Source organism: Medicago truncatula, chromosome 3 (assembly GCF_003473485.1).
Source record: "Medicago truncatula cultivar Jemalong A17 chromosome 3, MtrunA17r5.0-ANR, whole genome shotgun sequence".
In the NCBI taxonomy this organism is placed as follows: domain Eukaryota; kingdom Viridiplantae; phylum Streptophyta; class Magnoliopsida; order Fabales; family Fabaceae; genus Medicago; species Medicago truncatula.
The window spans coordinates 39,789,055-39,808,606 of NC_053044.1; the positions used below are offsets into that span (position 1 = coordinate 39,789,055).

The 19,552-nt window shown below is 32.4% G+C and overlaps 4 protein-coding genes across 7 annotated transcripts; 1 reads left to right on the forward strand and 3 right to left on the reverse strand.

The window, feature by feature from the left end:
• Window positions 1-782: 782 nt before the first annotated feature.
• Window positions 783-1,582, reverse strand: LOC11438934 (putative F-box/LRR-repeat protein 23). The gene is made up of 2 exons (XM_003601353.3): window positions 1,305-1,582; window positions 783-1,242 (listed from the first exon to the last, which is right to left on the reverse strand). The coding sequence occupies exons 1-2, from the start codon at window positions 1,580-1,582 to the stop codon at window positions 783-785; spliced, it is 738 nt and encodes a 245-aa protein (XP_003601401.3).
• Window positions 1,583-2,640: 1,058 nt separating this feature from the next.
• On the reverse strand, window positions 2,641-3,520 carry LOC11429044 (putative F-box/LRR-repeat protein 23). Its single transcript, XM_003601354.3, has 2 exons — window positions 3,201-3,520; window positions 2,641-3,106 (listed from the first exon to the last, which is right to left on the reverse strand). The coding sequence occupies exons 1-2, from the start codon at window positions 3,518-3,520 to the stop codon at window positions 2,641-2,643; spliced, it is 786 nt and encodes a 261-aa protein (XP_003601402.1).
• Window positions 3,521-10,949: 7,429 nt separating this feature from the next.
• Window positions 10,950-12,294, reverse strand: LOC11432704 (putative F-box/LRR-repeat protein 23). The gene is made up of 2 exons (XM_024777835.2): window positions 11,754-12,294; window positions 10,950-11,633 (listed from the first exon to the last, which is right to left on the reverse strand). The coding sequence occupies exons 1-2, from the start codon at window positions 11,894-11,896 to the stop codon at window positions 11,177-11,179; spliced, it is 600 nt and encodes a 199-aa protein (XP_024633603.1). The 5' UTR covers window positions 11,897-12,294; the 3' UTR covers window positions 10,950-11,176.
• A 1,233-nt stretch (window positions 12,295-13,527) lies between these two features.
• Window positions 13,528-16,768, forward strand: LOC11433223 (F-box/kelch-repeat protein At3g23880). 4 transcript variants are annotated; one of them, XM_024778372.2, is made up of 3 exons: window positions 13,528-13,660; window positions 14,386-15,688; window positions 16,438-16,768. In XM_024778372.2, the coding sequence occupies exons 2-3, from the start codon at window positions 14,427-14,429 to the stop codon at window positions 16,526-16,528; spliced, it is 1,353 nt and encodes a 450-aa protein (XP_024634140.1). In that variant the 5' UTR covers window positions 13,528-13,660; window positions 14,386-14,426; the 3' UTR covers window positions 16,529-16,768. The 4 variants fall into 4 exon arrangements, with proteins under 4 accessions (XP_024634140.1, XP_024634142.1, XP_024634143.1 ...); XM_024778374.2 differs by having other exon boundaries at window positions 14,394-15,688; XM_024778375.2 differs by lacking the exon at window positions 13,528-13,660 and adding an exon at window positions 13,757-14,058 and having other exon boundaries at window positions 14,394-15,688.
• Window positions 16,769-19,552: the final 2,784 nt, after the last annotated feature.

Sequence of the window (19,552 nt, forward strand, 5' to 3'; positions counted from 1 at the left end):
GACTGATATAAACCTCTATTTCTGTTTTTCAGGCAGCACTAACCCAATTTTGGAGCCTTGCTTTGACATTAGTGACCACAGCTTTCGATCACCTTGTTGGAATTTTACTGATAGTTGTCTCTGTATGTTTGCAGCTAACATGATTTGGTTCATCTGTTATACTCAACTTGTTCATATATATAGTGTCATTATTGGCCATTTCACTAGATTTCAGATCCAAATTAGCTCTTTCAGAATTGATTCACATTGAAACCAGTCAATCTAAATTGTAAAAGGAAACGATCTCATATTCTCATGATTTCTTTGGATTATTAAAAACGATTTCAATCAAAAAATTATCTAAGAACATAAAAACAGTGTAATTGATACCCATAGTTTCAACTACAATGCCCACCGATGTCGGTTTTGAGAGATTGTACATGTAAACCATCAGTTCTGCATGTGACTCAATTTGCATCAGATTAATAAATCCTTATTAGTCTAGAATATATAATTCTTAGCCAATTTTTAGCAAGCAAACTTATATTTTGGAGAAATCACACATATACTAGAAATAAAATCATAGTAAATAATAAGACTTCTCAAACAAAAATCACAATTGAAATTATTCAGCAACAATTACAATGATAGTCTAATCCAAAATTTTACTTGAAGATAAACATATACCACAATAAATCTACACTATATAATAATAGTCTAGTTCTTCATCATCGCAATTACTTGAACTTCCACATTGATAATGAATAATGAAAGCATCATCATCCCAAAAAGAAGCATGATCGTCATATTAGTTGTCTCATTGGTTTATAAGTATAACAATATGTCAGTTGCAAATCATTGATCTTGTCGATGCAACTTTTATGCAAATCTTCATCTTCATACAATGAAAGACAAACACTAATGTCAAGAGATTCAAGAAGAGGGCATTTATCAATTATGGCGAGCACACGAAGTTCACTGAGCTTGTGTCCTTTCATATCAAGATGGCATAGACCAGGCATCGTTTCAGCAATAACAAAAGCCATTTTATCAGATTCACGAGAAGCAAACCATCCTACTGAAAATTTAAGCGATTTCAAAAGAGGGCAAGATCGACCAAGGGCTTCAAGAGAGACCTCAGTTAGATAAGAATGTGAAATGTCAACCTTCTCTAACAGCGGAAGCTTTCTCAAGGCTTCACTAAATCCTTTATTTGTCATCCCCCAACAATTTACAAGCCGCATGCAAAGTAGGTGACTGCCACTGTAAAATTTATTTAAAAAGAACTATTAAAAAACGTTCCATGAAAACAATAAGATATCTACTTGTCGGCTATGCATTTGAGGAGATCATTGGTGCAAAAACGCTCAATATCAATGACTTCAAGATGACCGCAACTTAGTTCAACAGCTTTGCGACAAATCTTCTCCATATCTGCATCATTATAGGGTGAATTACTGACATATATAGCGTATGCGAATAGTGCACCACATGAGAGGATCCTTGCCCACCATTGCAGACACACACCGCATGCACTTGTCAATATATCATCTACACAAATTACTCTCCCTTGTGTTTCCTGCATGGCTCTTCTTGATGTCATCGCAATGTGACATCAAAAGTTAATGACTTGCCGTATTGATAGCATATTTAGAATAATGAGTATTAATGTGGTGACTCATCTAGTTCTAGAAGTTATTATGACTCACATTAATCTAGAAGGTATCTTGTTAGGGGATGATATTGAGTATGTTAGGGTGCACTTAGGTTATTATGAGTATGCAAGTCTATATAAGCATTGTATGCTTTATTATGAGAATCAATGAAAAATATAATGAATTTTCTTTCTCTTTTCTCTAGTTTCTCCCTCTAAATTCTGGAGTGTGATCCCTACTCGAATTGGGTCGTATCACATATCTTTAGATTCTAGTTATACATTAGGCTCTCACCAAGTGACAGGGCTCGGAGTAAATCTTGAACATTAAGCTCTAACCATGTTCTTCCGATGACTCAACTGATAATGTTAATGACCAAATTGCCTTTTCTCCCCCGCACAGATAGACCAAAGATCAACATCCTCATCACTTCTTTCCCTCGAAGAAAATCTTTTATATCATTTTGTAATCACTTCAATATAAAACTTCCTTTCATTGTCAATCAGCTACTTATGCGTGTCAATCTTTACTATAGTCACACTCACACATTCCTTTGATAACTATATTTATTTCATGATTTCTTAAACACTGGATTTTTAGAAACTTAGTCTTTACAACTACTGCTTATTTTATCAAATTTTACTTTCTATACAGTGAATTCATCTCAAAGCATAATTGAAAAAGGCGCTGCTTGCTTCGTTAATAGCTTTATAAATAACATTTCTTGCAAGGGATGCACCATTTTTTTTTTAGTATAAAGTATAAACCATGGTAAATAAAATCATTGTAAAAAAATTGTAGTAAACAATAAGACTTCTCAAACAAGTTATCACAACAAAAAATCATTCAACTACAAAAACATAGAATATCCAACTGATTATACATTGATGCAAACCAAGCATGAATCAACAAAAATGTAAGTGTCAACAAGGACCCCAATAAATCTGCAATAAGATAATAGCCTAGTTTTACATCATCGCCATCACATAGACTTCCACATATAGAATCAATAATGAAAATCATCATCAGAATCGTTGTCTTCATGGATATAACGACTTGGCAGTTGCAAATCCTTGATCTGGTCAATGCACCTTTTCTTCAAATCTTCAGTCAAATAATGACAATCACTAATGTCAAGAGACTCAAGAAGAGGGCAGCTATCAATAATGGCAAGCACACCAAGTTCAGTGAGCTCGTGTCCTTTCAAATCAAGATGGCGTAGACCAGGCATCGTTTCAGCAATAACAAACGCCATTTTATCAGAGTCACAAGATTCATGCGACCATGAACAATATTTAAGGGATTTCAAAAGAGGGCAATAACGACCTAGGGCTTTAAGAGAAACATCGGTTAGGTGGCAATGTGAAATGTCAATCTTCTCCAATTGTGGAAGCTTTCTCATGGCTTCAGTAAATCCTTCATCTGTAATCTTCGAGCAATTTACAAGCCCCATGCAAAGTAGGTGACTGCCACTGTAAAATTTATATTAAAAAGAAGTATTAAAATTTGCTTCATCAAAAAATACAATTGAATGCAAGAATAAAATAAGATTTTGGTATTAATTACTTTTCAGCTATGAACTTGAGGAGATCACTGGTGCAAAAACGCTCAATATATATGTCTTCGAGATGACTGCTACTTCTTTTGACAGCATTGCAACATATCTTTGCCAAATCCACATAAGCACTGGGTGAATTACGTGTGCAGCGCATACGAATAGTTCGCCACATGACAGGATCCTTGCAAACGTTCCACCATTGCGGGGACACTCGGCATGCACTCCTCAGAATTTCAAACGTACCAAGCCTCTGAAGGATGTTTGCTGTCAAATCAATCGGAAGATCAAACCAATTTGGCACTGTTATTCTGTCACTTTCCTCTTCCATTGTTGTCACTCACGTATTATTATAACCTTTTATGGAAAGTGAAATTATCGATAAACTTTGAAAAGGATTGTTGTCGCTCACGTATAACACCACCAACTTAAAAAAAGAGAGAATAGTGAATGCAGAAACTTGGGCACGATTTTTGTCAATTTAAAGTATATGCGTGGAACAAACTATCCCTAAAATTAATGGTAACAAATTAAACAAACTATACTTAATTTGTTACGATATTATACACGTGGCCGCCTATTATTTATCTCATGGGTTATTGAGCATATTGTTAGACCAGATCAAACCATTGTAGTTATCTCCTAGTGACACCTCTCTCATCTCAAGTCAATATTTGTACTTATCCTTTAAGTTCTATCATTGTACGTACTCGACATAACGGTATATCACAAGAAAATATTATAATTAAAGAGATTTTTTTTTGAAACAAATATAATTAAAGAGATCTATTATGTAGTTTTAAAAGAATTCAATATTATTCTATGTGAATTCCTGAAGAATTTATTAGATCAGTTTATAGGTCTTAACGAACCTAAAAACCAAATTTTTTCTTAAAAAAATAAAATAAAAACCAATTTTTATTGTCAACGAATTTATGAAGAATACAATATTGATGCACTCCTGAAAGAGTGCACAAAAAATTTATTTAATTGCGAATAGTTTCGGAAGAATATCAAAACTCAATTTTTATTATCGGTTAATTCATGATGAATTCAATACAACATTGAAGGATCCTTTAAGGGTTGCGGGAAAAAAAAAATAAACACAAATAAACATTACGTAAGCCAAAATACCAAATCAAAGTAGATCGATTTTTTTTTATTCCCGAAGAAGTGCATATTTTACCCGATAACCTAATGTTTTATTAGAGATCAATCATGTTTTTTTTTTTTTTTTAATAATTCATAGGAGAAAACTTAGGTACAATTTCTTAGATACTTTTTGTATTGTTCTTAAATAAATTCTTCCTCAAATCCATAATTTTCTCAAAGTTTGTTATATCCAAAAAATATGTATTTTTAGTTAAGAACCATACGAAAAGCACCTAAAGAATTGTAGCTACCTTTTCTCCTAATTGATATATCTGAGAAAGGAATTACGCAACTTCTTCAAGTCTGGTTGTTACTAATCCTTTTTTTTTTTTTTTTACAAATGGTTGTTACTAATCTTGTGCTGCTTTACGATCGCATGTTTATGATAAAAGATTTTCACTTTTTTAAACTTGGTTGTTACTAAATTCGTGTTGTTTTACCAATTTTGTCATTTATATTACTAAATTTACGCTAGTTATTAGAAAAGATTTGTGTAACAATTGATTAGTGTAACAAAGAGAACATTACTTCTTTTTTTTTACAAAATTGAGGATATTACTTAACAACCAAATGTTTAACTAGAAGAGATTTATTCCCTCAAAAAAAAACTAGAAAAGATTTATATAATTTTGTGATTTTCTTTCATATATGTTGACCCCTTTGGATATTAAAGTGATATATACAAATTAAAACAAATTATTTTACCCCTTTGAAAATTATTTTATTTATAATTCACTTTTATTCTGGGTCGGCTTGGGCCGTTGAACTTGCGAGCCGGCCCTTTAAAAAAAATAGTTTATAAAATAGTTTTATTAGGTAAGACTGAATTATTTTATTATGCAATATTAATTTTGTTGTCTTCATAGTTCACTTTGTGAGTTGTGATAAATACTCTACTTTTACATTGATTCGTTTATCCTACTTATCCTTGTGGATGTTGATTTAATAGATGTTTTATATGTCAATTGAGATTACTTAATAACCAAATGTTTTACTAGAAAAGATTTTTATTTTTTTTGAAGGACTAGAAAAGATTATATAACCTTGTTATTTTCTTTCATATATGTTTACCCCTTTAGAAATTAAAGTGACATATACAAATTAAAATAAAAATAAAAATTTGACAAATAAATTATTTTATTTATAATTCACTTTTTAACCTTTTGTTGAATTAGTCGGTAAAGAAATAAGATATTTTCATTAGGATATACTAATTAAGTATATGTCACCTAGACCAATAACCAAAGAAACTCAATGAAAACTTTTATAAAGTAACGTATTTTTTTTCTTTTGTTAAGTTTCTTCCTTGTTTTTTATTTTAAAGATATATTTACGTGCTACTTGAATTTTTAGAGAATGATACAATCTTAGTCTTTTTCATTTCTTACATAATAGAATTACTTTTTGTCCATGTTTTTAATTTGTTCTATGTTTTTAATTTGTCCATGTATTTTTTTCTTTCGAGAAATGCTTGCTGCACAAGTTATATTAGTTTTCCACTCATATTCTCTTATGTGCAATATCATTTGTATAAATCATTTAATCATATAATCAGCTAAGAACAAGAAAACATTTGGCCCTACTTATTTTCCACTTCTCTTCTACTTCTAAGAAGAAGTGGGGTCAAACACAATTTTAATAAAGCTTTTAATAAAATAAGTGTCTTTTTTACAAAGAAGGAAATCCAATAAAGTCAGTTTGAAAATAAATTGTGAAAGGGAACTTTAGGACAACTTTTCGGAGGTGAAATTTAGATATGCACATTCGATTCCCGCACATGCCAACATATTTCTATTATTTATTAATTTTTTGTAAAATCCCGCCAATCCCCTTTTTCCCTTTTCAAGAAACCGCCAAAATTGCATAAAACCTAGTCATATATATCTCTTCCATTTCAGTGCTTTCTGCCACACCTATGCTTGCTGCCGCCGCTGACCATTGATGTAGGTACATTTTTATATTTTATTCTTTTGATTTAAATAGATCTTGTTTAATTTTTGTCCTTTTGTTGCTTACCTTTCCTTATGCCTTTTATATGATATATTGTTGTACATAGTTTTTATACTTTGGTTGCTTCTCCTGTCATCAACAGATTCAAATTATGTTATTTTGTTCTTTATGATAATTTTGTTAAAAAGCCCATATTAAATTCAGGGAAAATGTTACATATACATCTTTTAATTGCATACACCCTTGTACACCCCATGTATTAGGAAGAGAGAAGAGAAGAAGAAAGAGAAAGTGTACTTGTGCGGGGTCCATATGGCCACATGTCAGATTTTTGTGTGGGTGTCAAGGGGTGCATTGCCACCTAACCACATGCCAGATTTTTGTGTGGATGTCAAGGGGTGCATTGCCATCTAAGGGTGTTTATGTATCATAACTCTAAATTCAGTATGTGTTTTGTCTATTAGTACTAGCTTGCTCTTTGTTTATTATATTGTTTGATTACCTATGCTCTCATATGAATCTTTATTTCGGTAAGTCTATTCAGTTTCTTACCTATTAGTTTTGTTAGATCTCTTTTTCTTCCATTTAGAATAAACGAATTGCAGCTATGGCTACCAATGTCATTTTTTTGAAATTGTTTATAGATGTTTTTTTTTTTTTTGTCAGGTAGTCTAGTGGCTAGAATTCACTTTTTAAAGTGAATAAGTGGGGTGTCCGGGGTTCGAACCCCGACCCCTGCATATAATAATGCATTGTCCCTGCCAATTGAGCTATGCTCACGGAGACGTTTATAGATGTCTTTTAATCAGATCAATGAGCATTCAAGAAAAGTTAAAAAACAATAAAAAAATGCATGTTTTATAAAATATGTTATGGGACAGCGATGATTGCATATGATTATCATATGAAGTACTTACTAAAACAAGGTAATAGATTTTTTTATTTTCATGGATGGACTTGGGTTCGAGAAACTCTTAACTTCCCAGGTAAAAGTCATAATATGTTTAGAATGGAAATTCATGCTGTAGAATGGGAGCAACATGGATAGAGCTAGAAATCGAATAGCCACTAAGTTGTTGGAAAACAAAAATCGTTCAAGTTTATGATGTGTTATGTTTCTAATTTTGGATTATTTCCAAACGCTTTCAATTTAATTTATGATAATGTTTTATATAATAATTTATAAATTTTCATTTGGTCTAAAAAAAATCAGGCCTTTACAAAATTTAATTTTTTATAAAAAAAATGTCTTTTATTTTATTTATGATAATTTGTAATAAAATTTCAAAGCTCTTTTAAAAATATTTTGCCAAAGTACTAATTAAGTTGAAAAAAACAATAAATACCAAACAACTTTAACTTCAACTTCAAAGTTTTAATTTTCAACTTTATTTCAAAAGTGACTTTTAAACTTAAAAAAAGTAGGGTCAAACGAACCCTAAGTCCATATTATTCTAGCTCTGATTGATCATGGGATTTTGATGCCAACAATTTTCCTATTTTGAGTCATGTCTGAGTTTTAACCTTCCCTAGGTTACAGTTCGGACCAACTTGGGTTGGGAATATTTAGTGTCACCCATAGAACACTTGAACCTTAACTTTCACAATCTACATATCAACATCAGTAAGCTGTGAGAGCTTCACTCTGGGGATGCTGCCTGACCTATGAAGCATCGACACAGACACGACATTGGTATAGTACTTAGTAGTAATTTCAGAAAAAAGACATAATTGAATGTATATATGTTGTGCTAGAATAACACAATTTAATACTTCTGGGAATTTAACGTCACCACATAGTGATCAATAGACTGAAACTTGGCTGTTTGTTTTATTTATCAGCTAACAACAATTATGTTGGTGATTACAGCACTTTTTTGACACTCTTTATGATTTTGGCGAAATCACACATATACCGACAAACATATCATGGTAAATAATAAGACTTCTCAAATAAAAATCACATTTGTAATCATTCAACAACAAAAACATAGATAATCCAATTGAATTAACAAAGCATGCCAATCACGCATGAATCAACAAAAATCTGAGTGCAAACAAGTATCCTCATCCGAATTTTTAACTTGAAAATAAATACATGACAATAAATCGACACAATATAATAGCCTAGTTTTTCATCATCACCATCACTTAGACTTCCACATTCAGAATCAATAAGCATCGTCGTTGTTGTCGTCGTCATCATCATCATAGTTAACACGAGGCATTCGCATATCATTGATTTGATCAATGCACCTTTTTCTCCAAATCTTCATTCAAATAATGACAATCACGAATGTCAAGAGACTCAAGAAGAGGGCCTTTATCAATAATGGCGAGCACACCAAGTTGAGTGAGCTTGTGTCCTTTCATATCAAGATGGCATAGACCAGGCATCGTTTCAGCAATAGCAAGCGCCATTTTATCAGAGTCGCAAGATTGCGTAGAGTACCACCACACATGATATTTAAGCAATTTCAAAAGATGGCAAGATCGACCAAGAACTTCAAGAGACATCGGTTAGACAGCAATATGAAATGTCCACTTTCTCCAACTGTGGAAGCTTTCTCATGGCTTTACCAAATCCTTTATCTGTAATCAAACAACAATTTACAAGCCGCATGCAACGTAGCTGACTGCCACTGCAAAATTTGAATTAAAAAGAACTATTAACAAATGCTTCAAAAAAACAGTAATATATATACAGTTGAATGCAGGAATAAATTAAGATTTTGGTATTAATTACTGATCAGCTATGCATTTAAGGAGATCATCGATGCAAAAACGCTTAATATCAATGTCTTCAAGATGACCACAACTTAGTTCAAAAGCAATGCAACAAATCTTCCACAAATCCACATAAGCATAGGGTGATATACGGATGTAGCACATGCGAATAGTGCGCCACATGAGAGGATCCTTGCAAATGTTCCACCATTGTGGACACACTCGGCAAGCACTCGTCACAATTTCCAACGTACCAAGCCTCTGAAGGATGTTTGCTGTCAAATCACTCGTAAGGTCAGGCCAATACGGACCTGTTGTGCTCTAACTTTCCTCTTTCATTGTTTGAATACAAGAAGTCAAGCAACTGAAACGATTTGATAATTTGATGATTCATGTATCATTATTACCTTTCATAGTAACTTACCGTGAAAGTAAACGTTTGGAAAGTGAAAATATCAATAAACTTTGAAAAGGATTATTGTCAGGTACAAGACTTAATCTCGGTTTGATTTTTTGGTTTTTTTGCTCACCCCAAGTCAGTGATATGAACCTACTTATTGAGTTATTGTTGTCTCTGAATGTTGTACCATGTACATACATAAGACCTGACAATGAGATGGAATGATAAGAATTGAGATTTGAATTAGTGTTGGGTTTGATGCTAATATGTTGTAATTCATTTGTTATACTCAATTTGTTTATATCAAGTTTAGTGTCCTCGGAATTTTAACAGAAAATCAATTTAGGTTTCAAATCCAAACTGGCTTCTTGAAAATTGATTCACCTTGAAAGCAGCTAAACTAAATTGTAAAAGGTAACAATCTCATGATTTCCTTAGGTCATTGATGAACGAAGAACAAGAGAGCGAACACATATAAACCACCAGTTTTGCAAGTAAAAAAAAATCATTAGATTAAATAAGTCTCATTCTAGCTCTGATTAATTAACAAAGGATGCAAACCTTTCATGTTTTAGTAAAATATTCTCATGCATATAATCAACAATACTAAAGATAATAATCAACAATTTTTTTTCCTGCGTATCTTCTACTTAGTTCTATGAAACTCTGTTTTATTGGAGGTTGACTGTCTTTTAATTTAGCTTACTGGCAAGTCCTGCAATGGGATTATGCACTTATATCTTTGGGGTAATTTTATACTTGGAATAATTGAATTTCTTTTTCAATCAGTGGTTGGTACATTAAGAAATTATGATTGATGGCAATTTAAGAATATAACAGTCTATATATGAATCAAATGCAAAAAAATTATCGCTTTTTTGGTTTTAGAAAACATTCTTACTGTTTTCACAAATTTATAAAGATGCTATGTTTTTCTAAAAACTTTTTATTCCCAAAAATAAACTGGGATAGGAATATGCCTGTCCAAACCTACGAAAATCTGTAACTGAAAAACTTTTTACTCCCAAAATTAAAACCTCTACTTATTGAATCCCTTCCATACTCCACTTACAACCTTTATCTACTATAGTCACACATTCCTTTGATGCCTATACTAAAAAATTCTGAATTTTCAGCAACTTGATCTAAACCACGTTATGCACGTGACAAAGATTAACAAGTCCTTATTGTTCTAGCTCTGGTTGATCATGGGATTTTAACTTTCCCTAGGTAACAGTTTGGATCAACTTGGGTTGGGAATATTTAGTGCAACCCACAGATCACATGAACCTTAACTTTCACAATCTATATATCAACATCAGTAAGCTGTGAGACCTTCATCCAAAGGCCGTTTCACCATGCAATTATCAGCTAACAACCAATAAGCTGGTGATTACTGCATTTCAGTGGCACAATGAGAACACTAATTATACTGCTAAATATATAACTCTTACTAGAATTTTTAGCAAGCAAACTTATTTTGGAGAAATCACAAAAATACCGGAAATAAAATCATAGTAAATGATAAGACTTCAACAAAAATCATAATCAAAATCATTCAGAAACAAAAACATAGATAACACAACTGATCAAGAAAGCATGCCAACTACGCATGAGTGTCAACAAGAATCCCAATACGAATTTTTACTTGAAGATAAACACACGACGATAAATCTACACTAAGATAACAGCCTAGTTTTTTATTATCATCACAATCACTTAGACTTCCACATTCAGAATCAATAATGAAAATCCTCATCAATCACCTTTTCTGGTCAATGCACCTTTTCTTATAACATATGGCAGTTGCAAATCCTTGATCTGGTCAATGCACCTTTTCTTCAAATCTTCATTCAAATTAAGACAAAAACTAATGTCAAGATATTCAAGAAGAGGGCATTTATCAATAATGGCGAGCACGCCAAGTTCAGTGAGCTTGTGTCCTCTCATATCAAGATGGCATAGACCAGGCATTGTTTCAGCAATAAGAAACGCCATTTTATCAGAGTCACAAGAGTCAAGCGAGCATGAATTATACTGAAGCCATTTCAAAAGAGGGCAAGATCGACCAAGGGCTTCAAGAGTGGCCTCAGCTGTATGAAAAACTGGAACAAAAACCTTCTCTAACCGCGGAAGCTTTCTAACAACATCACTGAATTCTTCATCTGTAACAATGTTGTAATTCATAACCTTCATGCAACGTAGGTGACTGCCACTGTAAATTTTGAATTAAGAAAGAAAAAAAAAAAAAAACTATTATTAAAAATGTTCATGAAAACAATAAGATATATACGGTTAAATGCAGGAAGAAAAAAAAAAAAAAAAAACTCATTACTTATCAGCTATTAATTTGAGGAGATCACTGGTTCCATAATAATCTTCAATAATAATGCTCTCAAGATGACCGCAACTTAGCTTAACAGCATTGTAACAAATCTTCTCCATTTCCCAAGGATTAGCGTCAATGTATTTGGGCATATAAATAGTGCGCCACGTGAGAGGATTCTTGCAAATCTTCAACCATTGAGTGCAGACAAGGCTTACATCAGACAAAATTGTCAATACAGAAAGCCTCTTGAAGATGTTTGCTGTCAAATCACTCGGAAGATCAAGCCAATTTGGTCGCTTTACGAGAAAGAGCCTATTTTTTTTTTCTTTGACCTTGACCTAGCCTTTGTGCTCTCACTTTCCTCTTCCATTGCTGGAGTTGAAGAAATGGCCAAGGAACTGAAACGATTAGATAATTTGATTCCTGTATTCTTGTAACCTTTTATAGAAACCATATCGTGAAAGTAGAAACGTTTTGAGAGAGAAACGTTGTTAGCGGGGGACGATGAAAGTGTCTGACAATAGAAAAAGAGTTAATAGTGAAAGGAGAAGACGACGGCTAGGGTTCCAAACAAGTTATGAAATTTACTAGTTACTAATAAGGGGCATTTGGCAGTTCAAATGTGACCCGTTCAACCCGATCACCCAATCCAATATGCATTTTACTCGCATTTGTTCAAGTTTGGATCCAACACGAATTACTTATTCAAATCGGAATAGCTATTATTTTTCTCACCCTATCAAATTTCCGTGCGCCCTATTTTTTTCGAAATATCATTTGTTTGGATTATATAATCTGAAATAGATTATTAGGTAATTTTAAGGATCGTATATTCCAAAACATAACAAAATAAATAGAAAGTGTATCGTAATTGATATCAAAGGTCTTTGTTGATCGTCGTGCAATCCTCGCATAAACGGCAAAGCAATTTCTTCGATTGTATGAGCGGTCAACTGTGACAATGATATCATAACCACTCCTAACTAAAAAAAGAGAAGGAAAAAAATAAGAAAGGATGAGAAATAAAAAATGAATGAATATGTTGAAGCATGCATGACTATTCATAACCATAAACCTATCATAGGTTGTAACTACAGTCGAAGGAAACGTTTAGAATGCATAAACCGACTAAAAATGCATTAAACACACCACAAACCGTCCAAACTTTGGGTGTAATGTCACATTCCATGCAGTCTAGGAGGTTTCAGATTATATAATCTGAAACATTCTAGAACTTTTTGGATTGTGTAAGCTGAATATCTCAGATTGTGTTTAAGTTTGATTCTTGGAGGGTTTTCATGGTGAATGACATAGGAAAAAAAGGTACACAACATAATTCAACGACATAAAACAACATAATAACAGAAGTGATGAAATATCTGAGAATGTTTTCGAAGAGGTGCTTTTGTACTTGATCCAACTGACCTGTCAACCGACATATTTCGATCGGCATGTCAACTGGATCAAGTTCATAACAAACTCTTTTTAATCTTATCTACAACATAATAATGAAAGGCAAGGTGTTCCAAGAGGATTTTTATTGCCAATATTGCCAAGACATATTTCTATTCCCATTTCTAGTGCGTCGTTGACCACAAATAAATGTCGGTGTAATGTGGACCACATAAAAAAATCTTGTATCTAAAAGTTTTGGATTTTATAATGCGAAAGTTCCCTCACCCTACAAAGTACGAAATTTAACACTTTATTGAACTGATTCGGATTATATAATCTAAAATATTTTAGAACAATTACTTTGCTTTGGCATGACCAGTGCGGGTGGAAAGTCTAGTTTATCTATCTCTTACACTCAATGTAGTTTTCAACCCTAATAATCTCCATTTCAAATATATACACTGAACCGTTCACGCCTCCGTCGCCTCTGTTTCATACTTATCTAAGTCACGTTACAGGTATCTTCACGCCAATATTTTCTTTCTGTTATGTTAACAACTATTTTTGTTTCCAATTACTTTATTTTTTTATTTTCAATTTTGATGTCATTATTCATGCTTAAGGTTTATACCATAGTGCTTCCAACTTTCTACTTTTCTACTATTGAACTGTTTTCATAAGCTATCCTGAAGTGATTATGGAAAATAAGCATAAAATATCTTATAAACATGTCATAAGCTGTTTTCGTAAGCTCTCTCAGAATGTCACAAGTGATTACGCGAGTAGATAAGTTCAAATAAGTCAAATCCAAACAGAAATACTAGAATCCAACAATCGGTCTCTCTTTCTCTTGTTTTCTGTTATGAATTTGTTCTTTTAGGTTTCTATTATGATTGAGCTTCAATTATAGTGATTGGTAATGTAAATCGTTAACCCGCACTTTTTTATGCTATGTTAACAACTAATTTTGTTTTCACTTACATTTTTATTTTCAAATTTTGATTCCATGATTTATGGTCTCTACTATTGAACTGTTTGTATTAGTTTAGGGTCTTTACTTTCACTATTATTTATATTATGCTAGCAACTGTTTTGTGTCAATTACTTTATTTTTTTTCTTCAATTTTGATGCCCTGACCCCTGATTCATGCTAAAGGTTTATTCCACAGTTTTTCAACCTGATACCCTAAATTTATTTTCATAAGCATCGACTTTGCACTCATTTTAGATTCTCTCTTGTTAGGGTTTCAGGTTTTCCATTTCAACATCACAGACACTGCCCTAATGGATATCCCTCCGATTAAGAAACGTCGTCAGTCGAACGCGCCATTGCTGCCGGTGTGCATTCCCCGCGAACTCATCGCCGAAATCCTATTGTTACTTAGCGTGAAAACCATTGTGCGATTCAAGTGTGTGAGCAAGTCATGGAACACTCTCATCTCAGATCCAACTTTCATCAAAATGCACCTTAAGAAATCTTCACAAAACCCTCACTTCATACTCACGCCGTTTGAGAAATACCGTATGAGTACTGTCGTATCCTTACCCGTGAGTCGTTTACTTGAGAATCTGTCAATCACTGTTGCCGGTGACACTTGCCATAGTCTGACCATGGGAAATTGCCAGGTTGTTGGTTCCTGCAACGGACTACTTTGTTTGCTTTTCAGTACTACTTGCAGCCTACAAAATTATTACTGGTTCTGTTTTTGGAACCCTGCAACAAGGACAATATCTGAAGATTTAGGGTTTTTTGTCGATTCTAAGCCTTTATTGGGCCCTTTCAAGTTCAGTTTTGGTTGTGATCGTTTAACTGGAACTTACAAGGTAGTGGCGCTTCATACAGGAAGAAATGAAGAGAGAGAGTTAGAGAACGAAAGTTTATGGAGAAGCAAGGTGGCAGTTTTTAGTTTTGGTGATAATTGTTGGAGATATATTCAAAGTTTCCCTTTGGTTCCTCTTATATGGAATGATGGTGTGCATTTGAGTGGAGCTATTAACTGGTTGGCTCTTTCTGGCGACTTCGTATCAATTGATTGTGGAGAAACAAGTAAAGCTTATATTCCTCTTGTTGAGCAATTGGTGATTGTTTCGCTTGATCTTTCGACGGAGACATACAGGCAGTTTTTGCTTCCTGCAGGTTTTAAGGAGGTGCCATGCGTTGAGCCATCTCTTCGGGTTCTGATGGACTGCCTTTGCTTTTCACACGATTTCAAGAGAACTGAATTTGTGATATGGCAGATGAAGGAGTTTGGATCTCAAGAGTCTTGGACTCAGTTATTTAGAATTAAATACATTAATCTTCAAATCCATAACCTTCCAATCAATGACAACTTGGATTTACTTGGATACATGGAATGTAATATTCCATTGTTGCCTTTGTACCTTTCGGAGAACGGAGATACGTTGATATTGTCAAATGATGAAGAAGAAGGAGTAATTATATATAATCAGAGAGATAAGAGAGTAGAGAAAACTAGAATTTCCAACGAAATATGCTGGTCCTCTGCCTTTGATTATGTTGAAAGCTTGGTTTCGACACGTTGGAAGTAAGTTCTCTTCTAAGATTTACAATTTTTTGAATCAATGCCAATTCATGTCTATTGTTTTAAAATCTTGTCATGTTATAAATTGAATGAGTTTGTTTTGATTTTATTTTATATTAATAATATCCCAGAAGATGATTCTCACCAAAGAGGATTTGTTCCATCTTGGATATTACAGAAAAAGTTAAGCACAAATGAAATTAACATTGTTTTGCTAAGAAAAAATCCTTGGTAAAACAAAGTGGACAGTGGGATATGGAAAGGGATTTCTGAGCAAATGGGAGACTTGTACAAATTTATTGCAACTATAAATCTACATATAGATGGGAGCAAGAAAAACCATATAATTTGAGTAATGTTTAGAGCTCATCTGTCTCTTTTCCTTAAGCTATAGACTTGTGCCAATTGGTTGTTCTACTTGGTATAATTTTATTTACCCCAATTCAAGCACATCCCTGCTAATTTTGAACGTGTGAATTGTTTTATTTGTATTCTGGATGATAATGATATTGCAATAGAATCTACTTTTAATTACATGAATCTGGTAAAGCTTGGCTTTGGTTCATGGTTGAATCTAATTTCTTTCTTTGTTCACTGATGGATAAGGCTGCACTTTTAATCATTATCACTGTGCGTTCATTTTTCCTTTCAGGTTTTTATTTTATGTTGTGTTTTATTGGTTCACTTCTAATCTAATGAATTATTTTATTTTTTTACCAAATCTAATGATATATATATTTTTTGAAATAAAGGTCTGAAAATATAGATGAAGAGAAAGAGGAAGTTGAAAAAGAAGATGAAGAGGATCAACTAAGTAGTGGCATTGATCTAGGGGTTGATTAATTGGATGATGTGTACTGGGTTATTATGATCGAAGCTAAGAAGTTTTTACAGCCAACCACAGTTTTTGTCATTGTGATTTATGACCTGGATCTTTAATTATTTTGAAGTTGACATATGAACTTATGTATTAGCTTATGTAAATTGTTGTTCACTTGTTTCTACAGCTAGCCACGGTTGTTATATCTGTCAGTGTTAACATTAATCTTGCTCTATGAATGTTAGTTCTGTCGTTGCTTTGAATATTCAATTTGCAACAAGAACATATATAGATAATCCAACTGATTAACAAATCATCCTACTTTGCATTGTTTAAAGGTAAAGTTAAAACTCTGGCATTTCGTTGCCTTCAACAAAAATCAGTTAAAATATCATTTGTATCTGAAAGTCATCAAGGATCAAAATTCAAATTTCAACATGAAGATGAATTCATGCCAAGAAATATAGACGTATAACAATAGTCTCATTTTTAATCATCACTTAGGCTTCCACATTCAGAATAAATAAGAATCATAATTATCATCATATGATGTTGTATAGTTATGAGATGGTTGCAAACCATAAGATGATGATCAATGGTTTTAATCTATATTATTGATTAGATACATTAGTAATTCAATGAATTTAATGAATTTAAAAAGTGAATTTTTTTTCTTATATAAATAGAGTGAATTGTTTCTTATATAAATGGACCAAATGGATTAGCATAAGGAACATGGTAACCAGTGTTTCAGGGACACTTATTAGCATGACCCTTAGTATAATTAAAATTGTTATATATTTTTAGAGATATGAATATGTTTTTTGTTCCAAACTCGACCAAAGTACAATCCTTAGACATAAAGTCCATTCATAAAACTAAGGTCTAATAAGGCACTCAAATGCATCTATAGATCATCTATATTGGCAAAGAGATGTGAAACATAGTCAATAAGAGCCTTCCAAGTAATCAAAGAGTCACCTGACATTTTCGTCATAAAGGTGCAATTATCAAAACACTCACACTCATATGGTTGACTGAAAATAAATACATAAAACAACTTCACAATCAAATACATTTTCTCATTCTGAGATAAACCTCAAAACATATCAAGTCATCACTAACTTAAACATTGAAGTGTCTTTGTAGATACACCATCTCACGTTGATGAAGAACAATCGACAACCATTTGATCATCTATTATGATTGTGTAGAGATCAACTTTCATGTAAAAATCCATTTCTTGTGTTTTTTCCTATTACTCTTAACTTTTTATTTGAATATTAACATAATTTCATGTAAAATAACCTTTTCTTTTAATATGATGTAAAATAATTTAGGTGTTAAGGCTCGAGAGTAAGCAAAGACAAGTAGAGCTCAGGTGGGCAAGTCTTAAGACTTTAGATCCCCCACAAGAGACAAAGTCTTTGGCGAGCCAATCCCCACAACTATTCTCTTCTCTTCAAATAAGGTATTGGTAAAAGTCAAATCTCATCTCAATACAAAGAAACCAACTTCTTGATCACAGTCACAATATATTACTTCATTTAGGTATTCTTCGTTTAAGAAAGAATAAATATGAGTAAATAAATACTACTAAATGGTTTGAGAGAAAAGAAAAATATTAATGATGTATTGGTATTATAAAGAGACATGTAATAAGTTAATTTTTTTTTTTTTTTAAAGTGACTTATATTAAAACAAGGATGAATCTTGTTAAAAAAATAAAGGGACAACAATGGAGGAAGCACTATGTAGATATTTGTGGATACTTTTAAAAATTAACATAATAAAGTGATGTTATGGTGTGATTTAATTAATGGATCATGCTTTTTTTAGAGAATTAATGGATCATGCTAACTAATGATCTTCGAGCATGGAAGTAGAAAATAGAAATCGTTTGTTAAAAATAATAATTTTTTGACTTGAAAGTTGAATATATCCTTTTTCACCACTTCTCAATATAATATTTCTTTTTGTTTTTTTACAAGACAATATAATATTTTCATATACCATTTTTCAATACAATATTTTTATTGTTAAAAAAAAAACGATATTTTAATATAAGTTTCCTTAACTAACCAGTGTTTCAATGATATTCTTTAAAATTTCCCTTAATTAAATCCATCTATAAAGATAAATTGCAGGCGATAACAAGTTGGATTTATCTCGATATGTATTTTTAAAATATGAAGTTTTTAATAATTTATACTAATAAATACTTAAAATATAAATTTTTAAAACTACACATTAGTATAAAATCAATCAATTAAATCACTTTATTTTGAGATAGAGGGTATGCTAAATAGTAGGGGTGAGCAAAAAAAACAAAAATTGAACTGAACTGCTGAATTGAACCTTAAAAAAACTGAACCATTATCAACAGTTCTGAAACTGAACTGAAATTGTTCAGTTTAAAACAGTTCAGTTCGATAACTAAAATTCAATTTTCATTTGTTTTTTTTCATATTATTTTTCAAAGGTATCAATGATAACAGTTCGGTTCAGTTCGGAACAGTTCAGTTTGGTTTGAAACAGTTCAGTTCAATTCAAAATGCAAACAATTTAGTTCAATTCAATTATTTTAAATTTAACATACAGTTCAATTCAGTTTTTATCCACCTGAATCATGCCCACCCCTACTAAATAGTATAGTACACACTAGTATAAGATTTTTTGTCATTCAGGAATTCAAACATCAAATTACTACGAAGTCTCAAAATACTTGTGCAATCTGACTCTCGTATCATTTGACCTGTCCCTTGTCTGAGTATTTCCACTACCAAATTTACCCTCAACCAGCAAAGTTGAAAAAAGTGTGCAACCCCACTTGTCAACAGTTTCCCACTTTGTTCAGAACATATTCTTTCCCTCACACGAACAAAAAAGTAACAAGGAACCATCTCATAAAGAAACTGCAAAGGAAAGAGCCATCCTAAAAAAGTTTTGTTCATTCAATGTGGTAATTCGACATCCTGCAAATCCATTTAATGCCATTAACATCCTTATGACTAATCTACCTACACGTAATTCAAACTTCAGTCAAT

What these genes read in the sequence shown, in the direction of transcription:
- LOC11438934 (XM_003601353.3), bottom strand. Translation starts at nt 1,582, where the DNA reads ATGACATCAAGAAGAGCCATGCAGGAAACACAAGGGAGAGTAATTTGT. An exon ending in CTCAAATGCATAGCCGACAA is followed by an intron (nt 1,243 to 1,304) that starts GTAGATATCTTA and finishes TAAATTTTACAG; the next exon opens with TGGCAGTCACCTACTTTGCA.
- LOC11429044 (XM_003601354.3), bottom strand. Translation starts at nt 3,520, where the DNA reads ATGGAAGAGGAAAGTGACAGAATAACAGTGCCAAATTGGTTTGATCTT. An exon ending in CTCAAGTTCATAGCTGAAAA is followed by an intron (nt 3,107 to 3,200) that starts GTAATTAATACC and finishes TAAATTTTACAG; the next exon opens with TGGCAGTCACCTACTTTGCA.
- LOC11432704 (XM_024777835.2), bottom strand. Translation starts at nt 11,896, where the DNA reads ATGCCCAAATACATTGACGCTAATCCTTGGGAAATGGAGAAGATTTGT. An exon ending in CTCAAATTAATAGCTGATAA is followed by an intron (nt 11,634 to 11,753) that starts GTAATGAGTTTT and finishes CAAAATTTACAG; the next exon opens with TGGCAGTCACCTACGTTGCA.
- LOC11433223 (XM_024778372.2), top strand. Translation starts at nt 14,427, where the DNA reads ATGGATATCCCTCCGATTAAGAAACGTCGTCAGTCGAACGCGCCATTG. An exon ending in TTGGTTTCGACACGTTGGAA is followed by an intron (nt 15,689 to 16,437) that starts GTAAGTTCTCTT and finishes TTTGAAATAAAG; the next exon opens with GTCTGAAAATATAGATGAAG.